A 20,487-nucleotide genomic window follows, 5' to 3' on the forward strand; every position below is an offset into this window, starting at 1 on the left:
TGCCATAAACTCTCTTATAGATTCTGAAGCATTTTTACAGCAAAGGATAGAAAATCTTCTTATTTACCCTGGTGCTGGCCAGAACGAAGCTAATGGTATTGGCGAGGGGTTTGCAATCTTTTGCCCCTCAAAAGTGGTTCTCAATATTTTTGACCAAACAATACTTGCATAACATTATTTTAAAAGTAAATGCTGTCGATTTAGCAACTCCTACATGTTATTTTATGCTGCATCTGCGTAGGATTTTCACTGTAGATCGGCAATAATGGTTGTTTTTTGTCTCATTACGCTGCACTTTATTGATTGAGATGGGCTTATTTTGATTATATATTTTCAATATATTTCATATACTGTATATTTATAAGGGGATCCATTGGCCTGTTTGTTCCTCTCAGGTCAGAGCAAATTCTATATGGTCTGCATTGCTAAATCTAAATATAATGTATGTAATGTGTCAAGCAGGCCTTTGGGCTCAAGAAAAAATTTCTTCAGCAAAGGTGAAAGCAAAAATGACTCTTCGGACTGAAAAGGTTGCCCATCCCTTGTATAAACTGTACTGGAGATGCAGGCATGGTGGGACCAACTGGTTTGACAGGAACCATTGTCTGTCAACGTCTGTGGCGGTTGATGTGTGGCGGTTGATCAAGTCTGGCTATTGTCAGTTGTCCTCTTGTCCTGTCATTACAAAATGTGCAGCTGATTGAATTTGACTTCACAAAACACTGATCTGTAGACAAACTCCTCCGTCTACATTGCTCTGAATTAAATGATACCCAGAAAGAGCTCTGCTGCAGAAAACATCAATCATTTCAAGACATGCAAAGTCTTAAAAAGAAAACACCTTCATAATCTGTCTTTCTGCTTCTTGTGGGAGTTTTGGTGCAGCCTTGGAGACGACACGTGCGACACTGACCAGGCCTCGTTGCCAACAGCAACGATGCATGGAGATCTGATCCGCTGCTTGAGAAGGCCACCGTCACGGAGGGTAAGGTTGGAGTGTGTGTGTTTACGCTGCTACATGTGCGTCACTGACAGCCTGCAGTCAGGTCCACAGCTTGGATACGGACGCTGTTTATATGGCTCGACTTTCAGAGAACAATCAGATTTGAAATGAATGAAGGACGCATGCTTCAAATTCACATATTAACAATTTTAAAGTCATTATTCCATCTTAAAGCGTCAGTATAAGCTGTGTCTTGGAAGATGATTCTGTGAATAAACTGGGAATTTATATTTGTTATAACATTTAGATTTGCAGGCTTGTCTGCTTACATTACATCATAATTACAAACAACGAATCAAAGTCTCCCTAGTGCTGAGTTTCTACATAAATAATTTGATCATCAGAGGTGATTTCAGGCCACCTGATCTCGCAATACTTTCATTGGTGAAATTTGGCTCAATCCTTAATTCCAGTGAAAGGAAATCTCAAGCACATGATATTTTGGACAATCTGTTAATCTCAGCGTTGTGGGAACAGTTTTGGAAAAGCCAGAAAGATACAGATGAGTTTGGTGTGAAATACTTTTAACTGGCCACTTGATGGAATACCTTTGGAGTGTATTAGACAGGTGACTCCAGTTAAGGCCTTAAAGTCCAACACCAGTGTCTGACCTCACAGAAGTGCTTTTGGAAGATGGATCAAATATCGCCATAAACCGTTCGGACAGTTTCCCCAGAGAAATTAAATCAGTTATAGAAGAAAAGGGTGGATCTGTGTCATAAATGGAATAAGGATGGGACATTTATTCTATTACATAGAAAAGAACAGAACAATGGTTTATTTGTCCAACAGAGTGGAAATTTCTGGTGGTTGTTGAGCAAGTTGAAAACATCCGTGTAGATTATTTCTCAGCATAATGCTGAACACGTTGTACAAAACAAAACATTGATTACTGATGGCTGTCCTGTGTAATTATTAAATACATGTTGCCTAAACAAAGCAAAATCCAGGAAAACAAGCTAGACGTAGAAACTTTGCGATGCGATTACAGAAACACACCTTTTGGAGCTGGAAGACGGGATTAACAAGCTTCACTTCCTGGTTATTAAGAGGTGACTGGGTGCAGCTGGGTGCTCTCTGCGCCTACGGGGAAAATGTCTTTCCTGATGTCCTTGGAAGAGACGGACAGATGATGTTTGTGGGTGATTGCGTTGGACGGACAATGACTCACCTTTTCCCTTTCACAAATCATCTATAGTGGCCCAAACAGTAAACTCAAGTCCTCCTGTTTTCACTTATTTGACTGAATTTCCTTGACATTGAAGACGTGAACCTCCCTCCACTGAACAGCAAAACCATTCACATTATCTCCTCACATGAGAAACCATCACATGAGACCTGATGGCCACCGGGACATTTTGTTTGTTTTACATGTGACTCGTTTGGTCTTTAACCTGTTTGACCAGCTGCTGAACAACTTGCAAAGTTAATGTCAGCTCATTCAGTCATGAAAGCATTCTGACCCTTCTATTTATCTAAACATTCACTTAGCTCAACGTTTAGCCTGTAAAGAGGGAAAGCTCCCACTGTGAACCTGTGTGTATATGTACTGAAGTGGCAGCTGTTAGTGGAGGTTCAGCAATCCTCTTTATAATCCTGCTGAGTGTGGAAACATGAGACTTGCTGAAAGCTTTATCCAAATCCATGCATAAGTTACGCGGCGAGTCCGGCTCTAATTTAAGCACGAGCTTTGACATCCCAGACAAAGTTGGTTTCGTTCTGTCCCCATGGTGAAGGTTTGGCTCCATGTGGAAATAAAAACAAACGTATACCTCTGGAACTTTTCTCGATTTTACCAATATAACCATCAGTGCATTTACAGGATATTTATATGGTCAATTTGTGATCACATACATTTTCACAAAATCTGAAAAGTACAACTGCTGCATTAGGGTTGTGGTAGATAGAAAGAAAAAGGAGGAGTCAATTTCCTCAAAAAAAAAAACAATTTTTTGAGCTAAGGCTGTAGAAATGTGAATATTGTATATCAGAAACTGTGTTGAATCAAATATAAGCTGCACAGTGCATTCTGAACCATTTCTTAGCCACCTACTCAAATCTAGAATAACCAAAACATATAAAAATAATAACACAAAAGTTAGGTGTTTGGTGCTGCACAGTGGTGTAGTTGGTAGAGCTGTTGCCTTGCAGCAAGAAGGTTCTGGGTTCGACTCCCAGCCCAGGGTCTTTCTGCATGGAGTTTGCATGTTCTGCATGTGTGGGTTCTCTCCAGGTACTCTGGCTTCCTCACTGTTCAAAAACATGACTGTCATGTTTTTGAATTGTGAGAGACTGGCTACTGTGGGTCGCCAGTCTGCCTTGTGACAGACTGGCAACCTGTCCAGGGTGTACCCCGCCTCTTACCCGAAATGTTGGCTGGAGATGGGTACCAGCACCCCTCCCTACCCGCCAGGGACAAGTGTGTACAGAAAATGGATAGATGGAAGTTAGGAGTCTGATTTCTGCAAGCAACATTTCACAATTTTCTTTAAAGCATGAAACCATTAACGTCAGTGAAAATCAGTTTCTTTCACATTGATTTACCTTTGCAACAAAGCCTAAATAGAGCATAAAATAAAATTATACTTCTTGTTTGAGGACTTTTTGTAAAGATCAACAAAGTTATCAGTGGAGTCTGAGAGAAGGGTGTCTTTCCTCCTTAATGGAGTAGCACACACCTACATGTTTCAGACCAGTAAACCACTTAATTTCCTGCTTTCAGAAGTGGTCACTCTGAAAGTGGCTTATGTGCATGTGGGTAAACTGGTGGCTGTAAGGATGAGACTGAATATACACGGCTCGTTGTCTCACCTGCCCAGGATTAAGTGTCCACTTTTCCCCATGGCAACCGGCCATCAGGGTTCTGTTTTCTGAAAGCAGAAACTCTTCAAACCGTTGTTTTTCTCATCCAGGTCATCCCAGTTATAAAATACTGATGGAAGGTGCCAGAAACGAAGCATGTTGAACCATGTGTGAACAACTAAAAGGAAACAGAAGGCTGAAATGAGTCTTGTGTCCTGAGATAAACCAGAAATTGAAATTGAAAAATCTACACATTTTTCAGTTTCATCTCAGCAGCTGTAGGCCTGATTTTGCCTTTTCTGTGGTTGCATCTCAAAGACAGGAAGTTGTGAATTTGTCATTGCGCTCTCAGCAGCTGAGGCACGGCTACGTCAAAAGGCCCCTGCGGTCGTCTTCATCCACCCACAAGAGCAAAACATGGAGGTCATTTTTACTATGAAAGGGCTGAGCTCAGATTTTCTAGGTAGGCCTGTGGTTTACTCTCAAATAGAAGGAGTTGCTGTAAACCATGAGGGCAAAAATCATAAAACAATTCTTTGCAGTCAGGTTGAAAAATACTAACATGCAACCAGGTCCTGCTGAGCTGCAGCTGAATCAATTGCATCAGTGTTGCATGTGAGAACTTGATCTAATCAGCTCACACAACAACAGGGACTCCAGGGGCTTTTGTCCAGTGGGTGGGTCAGCCCCATGACAGGCTCAGAAACTGACTCCTCTAGACGGGGAAAAAACCTTCTCTGAAATTAGAAGAAAGTCCTGAGGGTAAAAATCTGCCTTTTCTCCTGCATCAACAATACCCACAGTGACCTGATTCTGTTGATGAGCAGAGACGGTCTTTAGCTTCCCAGGAAACAGTAGACGGTGTTATGCAATGGAGCTTCGCCTCTAAAGAAACCTGGAGCTAAACAACAGACGTATTCAGAACATTCTGTGACTTCCGATTAAGATTGGTACTTCAATTATCACAGAGGAAGAGATGGAAAATTTGACCATGAGATTTGTAACAGTGTAATGAATGTTTAGTAACTGAGAGGACATGGATCAGTATCTCTGCAAGGTGATATGAAACTGTTTGTACTTTCAGCTGAAACTGTCTGTACCCGTTTTTGATAACTTACTCTGGAATCGTTTTTATCTTGCGCGCGCTCACTCTGCCACCACTTGCATATCCATAACTGCTGAAACCAATTATGGCGAATTATGATTGTACTTTACGTTATTCGGCACTAAATCTTATTTAAGATTGGATGAATAAACAAATCCAGTCTGATCTCATTTGGAATAATCCTATGGTTGTGCATTGGTGTGATAGATGTGCTGATTTGAAGGTTTAACCCTGAAAACCTGTTTATAATTTGATCTCAACATCCTGAGTTGTATCATGAACTGCTACATCTAATGAATCTAATGAACTGCATGTAGCATCTGTTGCAACAAAGTGTCTTCTACTGAATTCAAGTGGGGGATGAACTTTGGAGCAGTCATCACTGCTGCCTTGTAGGAAGGTTGTAGGTTCAAATCCCTGCCTTCATGGATTTTACATGTTCTCCCTGTGCATGTTTGGCTTTTCTCTGGGAGCTGTTTGTTAAAATTAGGCACAATTCAGTATTCAAACTTTTAGTTACATTTTTATAGCACATTTTTAACAGACTTGTCCAAGCTTTGTACCTTATTTACCATTTACACATCTCATTGGCAACAAAACCCATTTAAGCCCTTTTGCATGTGGTGATATTGGATTTTAGAGGCCTTCCTGCAGACCAGAAGGCAGGAGAGACTTTAATCTCCATCTCAGGATTTGATTTGAAAAAAATTATTCAATCTAGACATTGTAACTGAAGGGAAAACATTTAAAATTGTATGGTTTTACTGCATTTCTAGTTCAACAAAATGGATTTTTTGTATAAAATTCTGTAATTTCAATTGCCAGTATTAGGTTAGCTGCCTGACTTTTTACCTAAAATGATTCAAAATACATGGTGGCTGAGTAGATGCATAACCAATGAATGTAAAGACTTACCTAGACATTAAAATTGATTTGAACACAGAATTGAGTGTTCTGAAGCAAAGAAAGTCCAAGAACTGTTAAAGATAAGCAGCAGACACATTTGAAAGGAAAATAGGAGACAAAATGCAATGCAAGATTATTTAATATCGAAATTAGATTACAAGGAGAGCGAGCAAAAATGTGAAGACAAGACATGTGGACATTAGACTCTGGCAAAATACACAAATAAATAAGTGTAATATTAACTAATGGGTCCCCATTTGCCCCCCTAAACAAATTTACAAATACTGGATCTGCCCAGATTTCATGTTGAATGAAGTGACTTCAGTGTCACTTCATTCACTGAAGTGAATCTTCAGTGAATGAAGATTCACTTCATTCACAGTGAATGACTGAATCTTTCACTCATTCACTGTTGAATGAGTGAAAGATTCATTGGGAATCTTAAATCCTCTGCATATTGAAGCTGTCGTGATCTCTACCACACATCTTGGTAGTGGTACAGACCTGCTGTAAGATGATGGACTTCCATTTAGCTAGCTCAGAGGAGCACTATAACTGAAAATTTAACGCTACACATTAGCTTGTGTATTTACAATACGTCAACATATTAGACTTCTTGGGCAGAGTTTAATTCAGACACTGATCAGTTGGGGAAAGAGTTCACTGGCAAACATGTCGTCCCAGGAGCTGTGGGAACAGAGCGGGGAGGACATGTCGCTGAACGGGGACGGGGACCTTTCGTATCCAGAGTCGCTGTAGGTGTCCGCAAGGCAGGCTTCCTTCTCCAGGGTGCCGAGAGCAGGGGAAGAGGTGCTGGGGAAGAGGTCATCCACCTGACTCTGAGAGCTACAGGTGGGGATGACCACTTCCTCCGGCTCGTCTTTGACGTCGACCGTCTCCTCCCCGACGACGACGACCTCGGCGTCTGCGAAGGAGGCCTCGTTGTTCTCATTGCTGCCGCTCTCCAAGTCGCTGCATTGCTCGCTGCTCACCTCCTCCACTGGCTTGGTGTAGATGTGGTCAAAGTGGATCAGTTCATTAAGGGTCTCCAGCTTAACTGATGGGGCCCCCAGAGGCGCAGGTGGGGCGGCAGGTACTGGGTGCTCCCCTCCAGCCAGCAGAACCTGCGGCTCCGGGCACTCCTGCTCGCAAGACTTGAGGAACAGCTCTGGGTCAAGGATGTCCAGAATGCCCAGCAGCAGATCAGACTGTTGAAGGGAAGGTAGGAAGAGGATTAGTCTGGTAGCCCATCACCCAGAATTTAAAAACATAAATCTTGGGTCTTCATTGTTGAAGTAAGGTTCTGTCAAAAGATTCCAAGTAGCCTTGCATATTAAGCAACTGTTTTAGCATGAATCTAGCATAATTTCCCAAAGTCTGGAGCAAAAAGCTAGACAGAGAGGTGCCAAGACAACCGTCTCAAAAAGTCTAACCCCGGAAAGGCTAAAGAGTAGCCTCTAGGGCTAGCCTTTAGCTTTAGTCTCCAGGACCAACTAGCCAGGATTCAAACTGAAGAGCCATCTACTGCTGTGTAGTGCTTAAAAGATTATGGTTCATGTTATACACACAGTTCCTGTTTAGGCCACTTCAACTGAATTCTAGGTCATCAGCCTATAAAGTTTGGTTTGTTTGAGCAATGTGAATGCTCAGTCTGACCAAAAAAGTGAAATCTTGTTTGCCTAAAGACTGAAGTTTCGGTTCAGTTGAAGTGAACTCTGGCAAGGTTCGAATGCATGCGGACTGGAGACTGTTCCAAAACCAGGAAGTGAACTGCCGTGCAGGGCATTCTGGGTATATACAACCAAAACAAACCCAAGAGTGTAGGACTAGCAGGAGAAATGACTCTGGGTCTTTTACAAAAGACAAATCCTATAACCGCCAAAATCTGACATACATTTGTTTACATTATATGAAGGAGAAAGTTGCACCCAGCATCTTCAGAGGTCTACATGCCAATTTCCTCCAGGGGAGGAAATGACACCACAGGCAAGGGCGTGGGATGGAGCAAGTTTTTCAATTGGTTTGATATTTGAAAAAAACTGCACCTACTGAAGATGTTGCAACTTTGGTTCCCAAGCGTACCAAGTCTACCGGGTGTGAAAACATTCTAAAAATATCACCACCTCCTTAAAAGCAAAAATGTTGACCAAGTCTCACCTCATTGTCTGTAGAGTCAAGACAATCTGTATCCATTGAGAAGTCTTCAGATTTAGGGACTGCTGGGCCTGCACCTGCTGCGGAGGCACACGTAGCCTGAGTGCTGCGGACTCAGAAGACCCGACTCCCAAACCTGTGTCGTTCCCGGTGGATAACAGAGCCTGAACCTTAGAGAGAAAAAAGAACAAAAAAAAACATCAATTAAGTCTAATAACAGTAACAGTTCAATCCATCTTAAATAATCAGTTCTCCCTCATCATCCCTACCTTTGTTTTGGATTCCAGGGTGTCCAACCCAAGCCTCTGTCTCAATTCCTCATTTTCTGTCAGGAGGCCGCTCGTTTTTTCTCTGAGCATTCTGTTTTCGATGTGAAGTTTCTGGTTCTGTGAGAAAAGAGCAGATGGTTGCACATGAAACTTTGAACGGTTTATAGAGAAGTGAAGCATGAACTTTCCTGGGTGAGAAAGCAAATTATAGAAATGAAACAGAAAAGCTTCCCCACTTCTACATGTTGGGAGAGAGAGGGAAAAAAAAGAATTTTATCTAACAAAAAAGTGACGTGACTGAATTAATAATGAAGCATTAAATGCTTAATATTGGGTGTTAAACATGAAAATTACCTCCAGTTCCAATTCTACAACTTGTTGTTCCAGTTCCCCCATTTTGGCCTTTTTCCTGTCTCTTGCCGTCTGAGCTGCCACTCTGTTCTTGAGTTTCCTGAGGGGGAAAAAGGGCATAAGGTGTGAGGAAAAGAGGAATTAACAGTTTCCATGACGCTGACTCAGTCTGAGTGGGATCACCGGTCACGCTGCTGCCACGCAGGCAATGAGGAACCAGAGCAGCAGCAGATCCGGGATCAGCTGATTCACCAAGATAACAGTTTTATGAGGACGAGCAAAGTACGGAACAAGATAACAGTTAACCATTCTAAAAACGCAAATTAAACTCCCAAGATACACAACAACGAGCAGCATATTTAGCCATTTTGTGTTAAATGAAATTTAGTAAATCTTAGGGCGTGTCTCCGTTTAAATGCCCGGAACAATGGGTTCATTTAGCCTCGGCTAAAGCGTTTAGACAGAGATATATTTAGAAATGACTGTTTTATTACGTAAACTAACCTGCGAAGCGCTTTTTCTTCGGGACTCAAATGAGTGAGCCTCTGCCTTTTCCGTACCGGCGGCCCCACTGACGTGTTGGAGTCCGAGTCCGACGACACCTGGCTGGCCGCTGACGGTAAAACCAGAGATATCTGCCGGCTGTAGGCCGTCTGTGAGCCGCTTGATGAGCCGGACTGCTTCCCGGATATCAGGAGCACTTTGTGGCTTCCAGCTCCTGCTGTTACCACCACCATGTTTAGATTATTTCTTTTGGGGGCTGTATGTATTTTAAAAAAAAAGAATCACGGGGTATCCGTCCTGGATTCAGAAGAAACCTTCGGGTTTCCCTGCCGACCCGTTGCCTGACTCTTCGCAACTGCGTTACTGAAGTGGGTTGCAACGCCGATCTTTTCTACTATCGTGTAGACACCTCATTGGCTCGCAGAGGTACTGACGTAATCGGTTTGTGAGCTATGATTGGTGGAGGAGCTGATGTAAGTTTTCAACTGAAGTTCCACACAGACCATGCCAACTTGTCATCTGGGTTTTTTATCTTTATTTTTAGTGTAATACCAATATCACGTCACAAATTTGAGACTTAAAAATAATAACGAGTCCCACCGAGTCTTTATTAATGTCTGGTACTCGCAACTGTTTTTTTTTTCTTGTGAAAACAGGAAGCGTTTCCTTCCAGAAAGAAACATTCACCTACTTTAATCTCACTACGTGATCTTTAGAAAATGTTTCTCGTCTGGTACAGAATAACTTCCTCATTCTTTACGTTTTTTAACAAGTCATTCTAACTAACACATCAAGCTGTACGACTCTGTCCTCGGCCTTCCCTGAAATGACATTTCCTTCTTCCAGTAAGGTAAAAAAAAAAAAAAAAAAAAAAGTTGTACATTCACTTCTCATCCAAAAAATAAGACAGTATGGGCCGGATAGAAGCATATTTACAACAAATGAACTATAACGTTGAACAGTTATTAAAATTGCGTCCTTAGAAAGAAGATGTACAAACAGTAGAGTAATATGAAAGAAATTGCCCAAGTGTATTTTTGCACAGAAAACACCAACTTATAAGAAATAACAAAAATCATCAGTGTGCAAGTGACAGCAGGAACTTAAACCCTTACTGAGTCTGAGTTTATTGGCTACAGCGATGGTGAAAGTGTAACGAGGAGGAAGGATCAGCTATAGCACTCCTTTGTGCACCAAAAACGCAGCAGTATGAAGCGCTCCAGTTCTGCCACAGCTTCATACATGGGGTGGGAGACGTATTTACCCAAGAGAGACATCATTTTATCTGGAGTTCTTCTGTCTCCCAGCACCCATTCTGGGTCGAGGGGGCATAGGACGGAGCTGATTTTCCTAATGGGCTTATCTAATTGGTTTCTCTCAGCTGTAGAAAAGCTGCTGCTCCTACAAACTACACTATAAAAGATGGCTGATGCCATCACAGAGTCTTCATGGTTGCCCCTGCTCTCCCTGGAGGTACAAACTTAAAGTTTTCAAGTTTGGCTTGGTGATTTTGGAGTCATGTATTCACTTGTCCAAATTTTTTGCAACAAACTTCAAGCAAATTTCAACAAGCTTTTTCTTAAGCAGTTAGAAAATGAAGTGGCAGCCATTACCTTGACCATATTTTGCAACAGTAAGACTTTTTTTGTAAAAGATCTTTCTGCTTTACCAATCCTACAATTTAAGCAAAACTTCTAATATTTTTATAGAACATCACTTGAAATTAAAATGATATGACTAAGTACTAAATACTGTCAGAACAGCAGGTTTCTTGGCTCTTTTTTTGCATGTTGATGATTAAATATAAATAAATGTATGGTCTAATTTGTGTTTATTTCCTTGTTTATTCATGTATGTGTGGATAATGTCAAATGTTATCAAAGTCTCGTATGAATTTCACATCATTATAAGTATTTGAATCTATTTAGAGCAAGAAACTTACATTGGCATCTTTAATACTTAAAGTATATGCGAGTCTCTGTAAATATATAATAAAGCATATTTATTTAATATTTACTTAAATATTTGCAAAAATAGAATACAGTTTATCACAGCAAGAGGAAGTTTTCAATAAATGTAATGTCTTCATTTAAAGTAGCTTTTACGTACTTGACATTAAAAAAAAGCTGCACGGCTTTTGTTCGCTATTTTGAAAAAAACGATGCCTACCACATGACAGATCAGAGCAAAACCACCAGATGTGGTGCTAGCAGCAACCGATATCAAGAGAATAGTTCAACTACTCATTTTACTGCACATTCTGAATGGTAAGTCTGTAGTAAAAGATATGAGTTGATAAAACAGTGCAGAATGTACATTTACAACCTTTCATCTCGTGTTTTGCATTGTTTTAACAGACAGACGTGCCACCATTGAAGATAATCGTTGCCTCTTAAAGCACTCCAGCCTGTGATGGAGACAGCAAGTAGACAAGACACACTCTTCCTGAACCAATATGGGGTTTAACATGTTTGCAGCATTTGGGCACAGTTACTGCTTGTAGCAAAGGTTTGCATTTGAAATGCAAACCTTTGCTCCCTCACCCAGTCACTGCAGCAGCAGCTAGAGCAAATAGGCGTCTGTTTGCGAAGCCTTCCTGGCACTACAGAATCAACATAGGAGAAAGCGACACCATTAGTCTGTGTGGGAATGTTTAATGCAGCGGGAGGAGTACAGGATCTGAACACAGGATGTGCTTCATTTGATATGGAATGAGTCAGAGCAAATAGGGAAAACTCAAAAACTTTTTCAAAGTTTCTTTATGCACAGAAAGTGAAATAATTATTAATTTAATTAATCTTGTAATAAATCCTCCAGAGATTAAAATGAAAGAGAATGCTATTTCTGACTTTGACAGTCAGTCGGGAATGTCCCATCACGGGTGAGATAAGTGCCATAGTTTGCTTTCAGGGAAGTTACAAAACTATATTTATGTTGCACTCAAGTTACGTTCAATCCACAGTGGGATGGATGTGTGACGACAAGAAAAATAATATTTCTGCTGAGGGATTTTTTTCTAATGAGTCTCACATCGCTCTTTTCATAATCTGACACGATAAAAAACAAAAACACTGCATCAAAATGTGAAGGATGTGATCAGTTAAATATTGTGTAAAATGATCTTCTGTGCATTTGAAATGCAAATTATGTCCAAGCTGTTTCTCAACACTCACTAGCAGGGAGGCCCCGTGCGCTGACAGTGTTGCACCATGTTTTAGCCTACAGAGCACAGAGTTGTAAGTCCTTAATGAAAATCCTCTTACAACACGATTTGCTTACATGGGTGTAACAACACAATGCAAGTACAAACAATTACTGCTCACTGAATACAGCTCAGAGTGAAGAGATTAAAGTACTCGTTTGATGAGAGGGTCTTTGCTGTCCTGAGAGGTTTCTGCATCTAAAGTTTACTTTGGGAGAACTTAGAAATCGTCTGAAGCGAGACGTTTCTCTGGAAAAGGCAATGAACCTGGCCAAACCTTTTTTCTCTAATGCAACAGATCCAAATGAATGTCTCTTAAGGAGGCTCCAGACAGCAGCGTACTGATGTACTAGTTTACGTGTCTTAAAGGTCAGAGGTCAGAATTGGGGATTATGTTGTTTTGAGTGTTCTGGTTGCATATCACAAAAATAGGACTTGCCATTTGTTTTCATCCTTTCTACTATCACCAATGAAGGCTGATAATGTTTTTCATACAACAACATGTACCCTGCTGATTTATTCAGATATAAATCATCAAATGTGCTCATTTATTTTAACCCAGAGGCCTTAGAGAGAGATCCTGTGCACAACTACACCTCTTGTCTGCCAGACTGCTCAGGCTATATTTAAAAACTCACACATGAATGCAAAGAGAAACAGACTCATAAATACAGACGCGGGGGTCCTCCCTGGAGCTCAGTGTTGCTCTCTGTGATTAAGGTGGGTGGAGCCCCAAAAAAACCCACCAAGAAGCTCCTCAGGTCACATAAAGGGCCTTTTTTTTCTCCAGATGTGGACTGCGTGTCGTAATAGATTATAGTGTTACAGACTAAAACCAAAAAGCTGACTTTGGTTCACTTGTTTCAAAGAACACGTAGCATCGTTGTCTCTCAAGAGCTTTCTTTGATGTTTAACCCCAAGTTCAGATATAAAATGCAGTAAAAGTTGGAGAAATTAGCTGATTACTTGCACTTCTGACACTTTCTGTCTATCTTTAAAGTCTGATCATTCAGATCACCACCCAAAGTGGTTATTACCACTGGTTTCGCAACTTCCTGAAGTTGCAACACCAAGTTTTGCATAAGTTTTCAGGGACCTACTGAAAAAAGCTCCAACAGAATTAACAGTGAATAATCAATTTTTTGTAGAAAGTTCTCCTCAATAGTGAGATCCACACACCTACCACACCTGCACAATACAATTTTTTTTAAAAAAACAGAACCTGCCAGACAACATAAAGTGGCTCTAAATACCCAAACAAGCAATGGATTATGTGTTGACTGCATGAACTTCATAAACATTTTAGAATCAAAGTAGTCAACATCTATCTGTCTGGAAAGGATGACAAAGCAATTTCTGAGGCTTAATGTCTGTGCACTGTGGAACAGACATGGATCCACTGTATACATCTGGATGATTAATTAAAGCACATCAACATGTCCACATCTGTTTGGCTCAAAAATAAAAAAATAAAGATTTTAGAGTTAAGTCCAACCGAGATGCAGTGGAGTTACCCAAAACAACTTATAAAACCCTCCATTTGGGCTGAAATAAAAGAATTCACAACAGAAGAGTGAGAACACTTATCCAGAGATGTAAGCATTGTTGCTTATCTTCTTTAAATATTCATGTTTTGTTGCATCAGTTGTCGTTTTTGTGGGAAAGGCATGGTGTATACAGTGAAGGTAAGACATGCAGTGTAAACAGTAGCACCCGTGTGTGCTCGTCAGGGTGGGCGCTCCAGTAAACAGTGTTGTTATGGGGAAAATCCTGGGTGAACAAAAGGGGTGAGCAGGGTCACACCCTGGGACAGCAGCCAGCTGCAGAAGGCTGTTTGTGGTCGTGTTTACCTTCTTCCCATCACATTAGAAGCCCTTTCTCTCTTTTGCTGCTGCTACTTCTGTATTCATGCTGCTTCATTGTCATTCCCTCTTTGCCAGACCTATGCTGTTGCATTCTTACTGAATCTTTAGCTGCGTTGCCACTTTGAGCTGTTTGATACATCTGCCAGCAGCTGGCTCCGTATCTGAGCATGTGTGGAAGCAAACGCAGAGATAACATGAGTTAGCTGCTTTGCATGCACAAGAGAAGAGGAGAAAAAGATAGAAAAGATGTCAAAGATCACTCTTTTCTTTGCTACATCACTAAAAAAAAAAAAGAGAACACATCGACTAAATCTTCTAAAACACGGTCTGTGATGTGATGTTTCTATATAATTATCTTAAGAGTCTCTGCAGACGTGTTTGTCCACTCAGATGAAGCATTCTTTGTAGGAACCGAGCTGACACCGCAGTCTTTTTGTCCTGCTGTCACCACATTGCCAGACGAACAATAATCCTGTTTACCACTGAGCTGCACAGCTGGGAACTTATCAAACAGTAGAGTGTAACATTATCTCAGTGAGACAGAGCTTTTCACACACACCAGCAAGGTTATTGCTGCATACTTGCCATTTTTTCCAGCTTTACTTTGCTGTGTAATATAAAATAAGTTCTGCCATGTTAAACTGAAACCATGAAATATGTAACACATCATCTCATGTGTGCATTTAGGAGCGAGGAGGAAGACTGCGTCTTTGCTGGGACAGCTCTGACTCGCTTCATAATGATGCAACTTCGATCTGTTGCAACACAGATGCAACAAGGCAACTGTCCAGCCTGCGAAGTGATGAAACCTGCATTAATCTTACACTCACTATAACCGTCTTTTTCTGTCATGACTTCCGTTTTTTCTAGCGCCGTTCAGCTCAGAGAAGCGTGGTTTATAAACAGACCATACAGCAAGAATGCAGAAAAGCATGACAATACTTTTTACTTGATTTACTCCATAAAGTCCTGCATGGTTGGCGTCTGACCTTACAGAAGTCATGGGTGACACCGCCACCTGCTGTCTATAATCGCACATTACATCCCCTCTGGAGCTTTAAAGTTTCAAACTAGAGCAAAATGTTTCGCCATGTATGTTTAACAAACTTTGCTTATGATTTTATTTTTCTTTTTTGAATTTTATTTTTTATGCTCTTTCTCTCCATGTTAATCCAAACGGCATAAAATATGACCAAGTTGTCTATTTTGATTAATTTAAACTTATCTTGTTTTCATGCTTTTTTCATAGTAAAAATCAACATTATTAATTCTAATAATTATTACCTATTTAGTTGTACAGATTTTAATTATTATAGTCATCTAAAAACACTGAAGTTGTGTTGAAGTTTGCATCAATATTACTAACATAATAAGCTTGACACTTCAGTTTCAGATTCCCTCCTGATATTTTACTTTATTTTGAGTTTCTCAGCTTTACCATTGGATAAACATTTTACTTTGCTTTGCTCCCAAATGATATTTTTTTCCCCGTTTTTTAATTTAGAAAACAACACAGATAATTTAGTTTTTTGTGTCTGTGTTTCTATTTATCATCTAAATATCATTAAAGTATTTTTATAAACTACATCTGAATTCTGTCCAAGGTTTTAACAAAACATTTAAAACAAAAACACCCAAAGATCAGGAGTTTGTTGATCTGTCATACTTAAGTGGGAAGAGTGATACACTGTGTTTACTTTGTATTGCATTAATACCAAAATATTCAGTATCACACTCCTTTAGTAACATTTTTCCCTTTATATATACTGTTTGACGTTTTCTCCCGTCGGAGAAAACAGAGAAAACTTTTTCTTAAAGTAAAAAAAATTCTAAATAATTTTTCTCTTTGCATGAGAAACGTAAAATCTGGGATAATCTGTCTGTCCTGTCGGGGTTATGAATCAATTTGAGCATCGCTCCAAGCCGGTAACGTGTTTAAGTCTGGTTTCAAAGCTCAAGTCTGAACTTTTAGTGATTACTTGTGTCTGCGTCTGCAAGTGTGTGTTTACGAATGTACAAACAGTATACACAACATCAGCAGACATCAAAAAGTGAGTCCCACGGAGACGAAGGCGGCTCAAACAGGAGGACGATCTGTCTCCAGACATGGTGAACCACATTTCTCTCTCCCTGACCAAATTCTCCCATCATTCCTCTCTCCGTCTTTTCATTCTGACTGCCACCCGACCGTGTGGCAGCACATGGGGCAGATTGTTGTACTGCATGTCAGCGTGTCCTCTCACGCAAGGCCGGTATGAGTGATGTGCAGAGTGGCTTTTTCATTTGAGGACTTGGATGTTTAGGATTTGGCTCTGTGACGCATCGTTTCCCTTCACCGGAGAGACAATCTGACCAGGCAGTGGCAGACAACAGGACACAGCAGCTGGCAATTTAGACCACAAAATGTCATCATTTTTCACAGTTTGATCATTTTTCATAAGAAGAGAGGAACTGCATCTTTCATTACTGCAAAACATGTCAACATGTGTTAAATCTATACTTTTGCTTGGCTCAGAAAACTAAACAAAATAAATCTTGAGCAACATTTATTTGTGTTGCGTTTTCATCCAACAAATTAATTTTGTTCCTGTGTCCTCACCAAAAAACAAAACTTTTAAGTGAAGAAAAACTGTTCTGTAAATCTTATTTAGGTTTCATGTAGGTGTGTAAGTTCAGATAGTGTTATTAGTTAATTCAGTTTCTAGCGTAACTATTCATACCCTCTGAACTTTTCCTATACTTGTCACAGTAAAATGGCAGACCTGTGTCTGCCATTTCAATCCAAAAAAACATAAAAATGTGAAAATGATTTTAGAGAGAAAATGGTTTTTCAGTTTTTTGGTTTTTCAGCAGTGATAAGTTAGATGTGACACTAAAAGAATGACACTAATAATATCATTAATGTAATTAAATACCACTAATAGTTTTTAGGTCTATTCTTGTCAATGGAAATTATTTGTTTTTTGTTTTGTTTGTTCTCTACAAACTTCAACATCCCGTAGAAGAAAATGTGTCTATCCTTTATTTTATATTTACTTTATTCTTAAACATCACAACAGAAGTAAAATGGTTGCTCACTGGTTGTTGACAAATATCAAAATGTCTGTATTAATATAAAAAACAACTGTTTTTTTATTTTTTATTTTTGTTTTTCAAAAGCTCTCCGAATATTTGCAGCTCTAAATGAGTTTTATTTTTCCTGGAATGAGGGAAAAGATACTTGTTTTTGAATTGTGAAGGTTGCAGTTCCTTCTCGTTCCTTCTCATTTATTTCTAATCAGACAAAACTCTGAAATGTATTTTCTACATTATATTCTGTTTACTCCAACTGATTCTTTCTGCGTTTTAGAAAGAGTGTGCAGATTCCTTCCATCTATCCCGTCAGAGAACATGTTCGCGCCTGCGTGTGTGTGTGTGTGTGTGTGTGTGTGTGTGTGTGTGTGTGTGTGTGTGTGTGTGTGTGTGTGTGTGTGTGTGTGTGTGTGTGTGTGTGTGTGTGTGTGTGTGTGTGTGCGTGTGTGTGTGTGTGTTTCAACCTCATATCCCCCCTCGTGTCTCAGAACAGTTTCTCAGCGCTGAGGCTGAAGCGGCTTTGAATTCTCCAAAGCCCCTAACCCCTGGGAACATACCTGTTCCTGCAAGCCTCAAAAGTGCAGGTGCCCCATTTCAAAAGACGACACACCTCCTCTCCGTTTCCCTCCTTTACCTGCCTCGTTTTCTACCTCCCCCTTCTTACGGCTGCAACTCTACACTAAAACCGAACCACAGCACTATTGAAATATCTTCTCCAGTCTGGTCTGCACTTCAAAGTAGACGTTCCCCCTCCAGCCAGATCCGAGGGAGGCCGTCCGAGCAGGAAAGGGTCCCGGTCCCTGAAGAGCCGGGACTTCAAAGTGTGTTGCGTTTATTTAGGAGCTGTTTGAAAATCAGAGAACACCAGGACATTTGATGCTGCTGTGTAGCCACGGTACAGCTGATACTGGAGGTTAAATTGTTTCACTAAAATTTTGATCAGATAAAATACATTCTAATAGCGCCTAGTTTGGCTGTGAACACAAAAGCACTTTTATCATCCAGGAAACTCAAAGTGAAGACTGTATTTTTGTTTTTTTTATTTACTTTGAACTTTCTAATGCATAAATTGATTTTTACATTATTAGTTTTACCCTATAACCCACTCCATTGCTCAGCCATTATCCAGTTTTAAACCGATATTTGGAAGCTTGAAATGTCACAGTAATGAGCCATTTTCACATTTATTTGGTTGCAATGTAAACATTTAACTTAAACTAGAATGAATGTGCCTAAATAGAATGCAAAATCTGAAATATGGTAACTGCCTCTCTGATGTGATTTGATTATAAGCAGGTCAAATTTAGCATAAGCTTTAGATTCAATAAGATCAGTAGCTGTTGTTTCACTGCATTGGTATGTGAAGAAATAGTCCAATCAGTGAAAACAGGAGAGTAACATCGGCGCCTGGTGGAGATCTTTACGTTCCTTAGTTCTTAACTATTTCTCATCTTGAAACGAATCAAATGTAAAATGACTGATATGTTTTACTCTAACAAGTAATAAACTGTAACTGGTTCCATATGTATCAGTTACGCATGATGCATATGTATAATAACCACATCCTGTACAGAACAACAATAGTGTTGCAAAAATTACAATAATTTTATTAAAAGGTTTTCAAAAAAAATAGAGCTAAATAAATACATAATTGGAAAACAGCTAAGGTACAAAAAATATTAAAATCTGCTAAAACAAATCTGCTTCATTTAAATAATGCTGCAAAACTGCATAAAATTAAAAAAAGCTATTTTTATAAGTAAACAAAACTATAAAATCTAAAAAAAATAATGAGGATAGATAAAAGTCAATAATAACTATGAAATATAGGAAAATATAAGGGAAAAATATAAAACTGAATTGAATATATTTATTATTCAGTATCTTAACCAAAGCATAGCAAATAAATAGAACTAAAAAAAAATTTTTTAATGAGAAGAATATTAATCCATTTATTTTAGTTCCAGGTCCAGATAGGGGCTACATGGTGTCACAGTTGGTAGAACTGGTAGAACTGTTGCCTTGCAGTAAGAAGGTTGTGGGTTTGAATCCCAGCCTGCAGTCTTTCTGCATGGAGTTTGAATATCCTCCCTGTGCATGTATGTTTCTCTCCTGGTATTCCAGCTTCCATCCACAGTCGAAAACATGACTGACGGTTAATTGGTTTTCCTAAAGCTTCCACTTTGTCATAATTTCCAAAATGTCAGTAGATGAATATTTATTTTTATGGTATTTATAAGTCTCCATCCTTATTAAAGCTCATTTGCTGTGGTGGGCGCCCCATATGAATACTGTACCGTTGTTACTATGAAATGACTCCTCCTCATCCCTTTCTGTATGCTAGTATTTCTCCCCCCTCTGCCCTCTAAACATATAATTTGCTGTAGATCACTCCAGGAGAATTTCCCACTGCGGTTAGTCCGCTGACATCATTGCAACCATGCAAACGTACTGAGCTGGCTGGAGTCAATGGTTGTCCTCATCCGGTGTCGTTATGAGGAAAGCATCTCCAATAATCGGGCATTAGGCAGGCCCCTAATTGCTTTATGTAATAATGTGCCATCGTGATCTTCTGGGAGCGATGAATGTTGGAACACCCAGCCACCTCATCGTCTCTATTCTTCATTAAAACACAAACGTCAGCGCTGTGCAGGCAACAAAGGGGCGATTTACTGAGGCTGCTTGAAGGACATGTTCAAATGCTCTCACTGGGTTTATTATTAGAAACTTGTAAGCTTTTGTTTACTTTACATTTACCTTCCCCAATGGAAGATAAATTCACTATTTATACCAATTAGAAGGGAACATCTGAAAGGACTACACAAAGTCCAACAGGCAGCCAAACACAAAATGTTCATCTTTTCCACTGTTGGTCAAATTACAACTGAAAACTTTAAAATGTTTTACTGGGATTTTATGCGATAAACTAGAGTCTAGTTGTACACAACTGACTTTTTTTTCAGTGTCAATAGCATTTTCTGACCATCTCTTTTCTGAATTTACCTCTGCAAATACTATGCAAACCTCCACCCAGTTGATTTGCTTTTCAGACAAACAATTCACAACACAGACGTGTTATAAATTCTCAAGCTTCACCTTACAGACTTACTCCATTTTGGATGAATCTACACATTAATGTTCTGCAGTCAAGCATTCTCCATCATCAGGTTCTGTCAGCCTGAATCAGTAGCTAATTATTTCAGGCTAATCTGAGACATGGTGTGGAGATCCACAGCTGCTCTTAATTCAAGATT

General features: G+C 39.8%; 1 protein-coding gene across 1 annotated transcript; it reads right to left on the minus strand.

The window, feature by feature from the left end:
• Positions 1 to 5,937: 5,937 nt before the first annotated feature.
• Positions 5,938 to 9,470, minus strand: xbp1 (X-box binding protein 1). The gene is given in 6 exon segments (XM_008417858.3): positions 5,938 to 7,024; positions 7,974 to 8,057; positions 8,060 to 8,140; positions 8,240 to 8,356; positions 8,594 to 8,690; positions 9,095 to 9,470. Coding segments are annotated over 6 exon segments (1,188 nt in total). The 5' UTR covers positions 9,328 to 9,470; the 3' UTR covers positions 5,938 to 6,448.
• Between the last annotated feature and the right edge of the window lie 11,017 nt (positions 9,471 to 20,487).

The sequence above is a fragment of the Poecilia reticulata genome, chromosome 9 (genome assembly GCF_904066995.2).
Source record: "Poecilia reticulata chromosome 9, P_reticulata-male-v2, whole genome shotgun sequence".
Taxonomy (NCBI): Eukaryota; Metazoa; Chordata; class Actinopteri; order Cyprinodontiformes; family Poeciliidae; genus Poecilia; species Poecilia reticulata.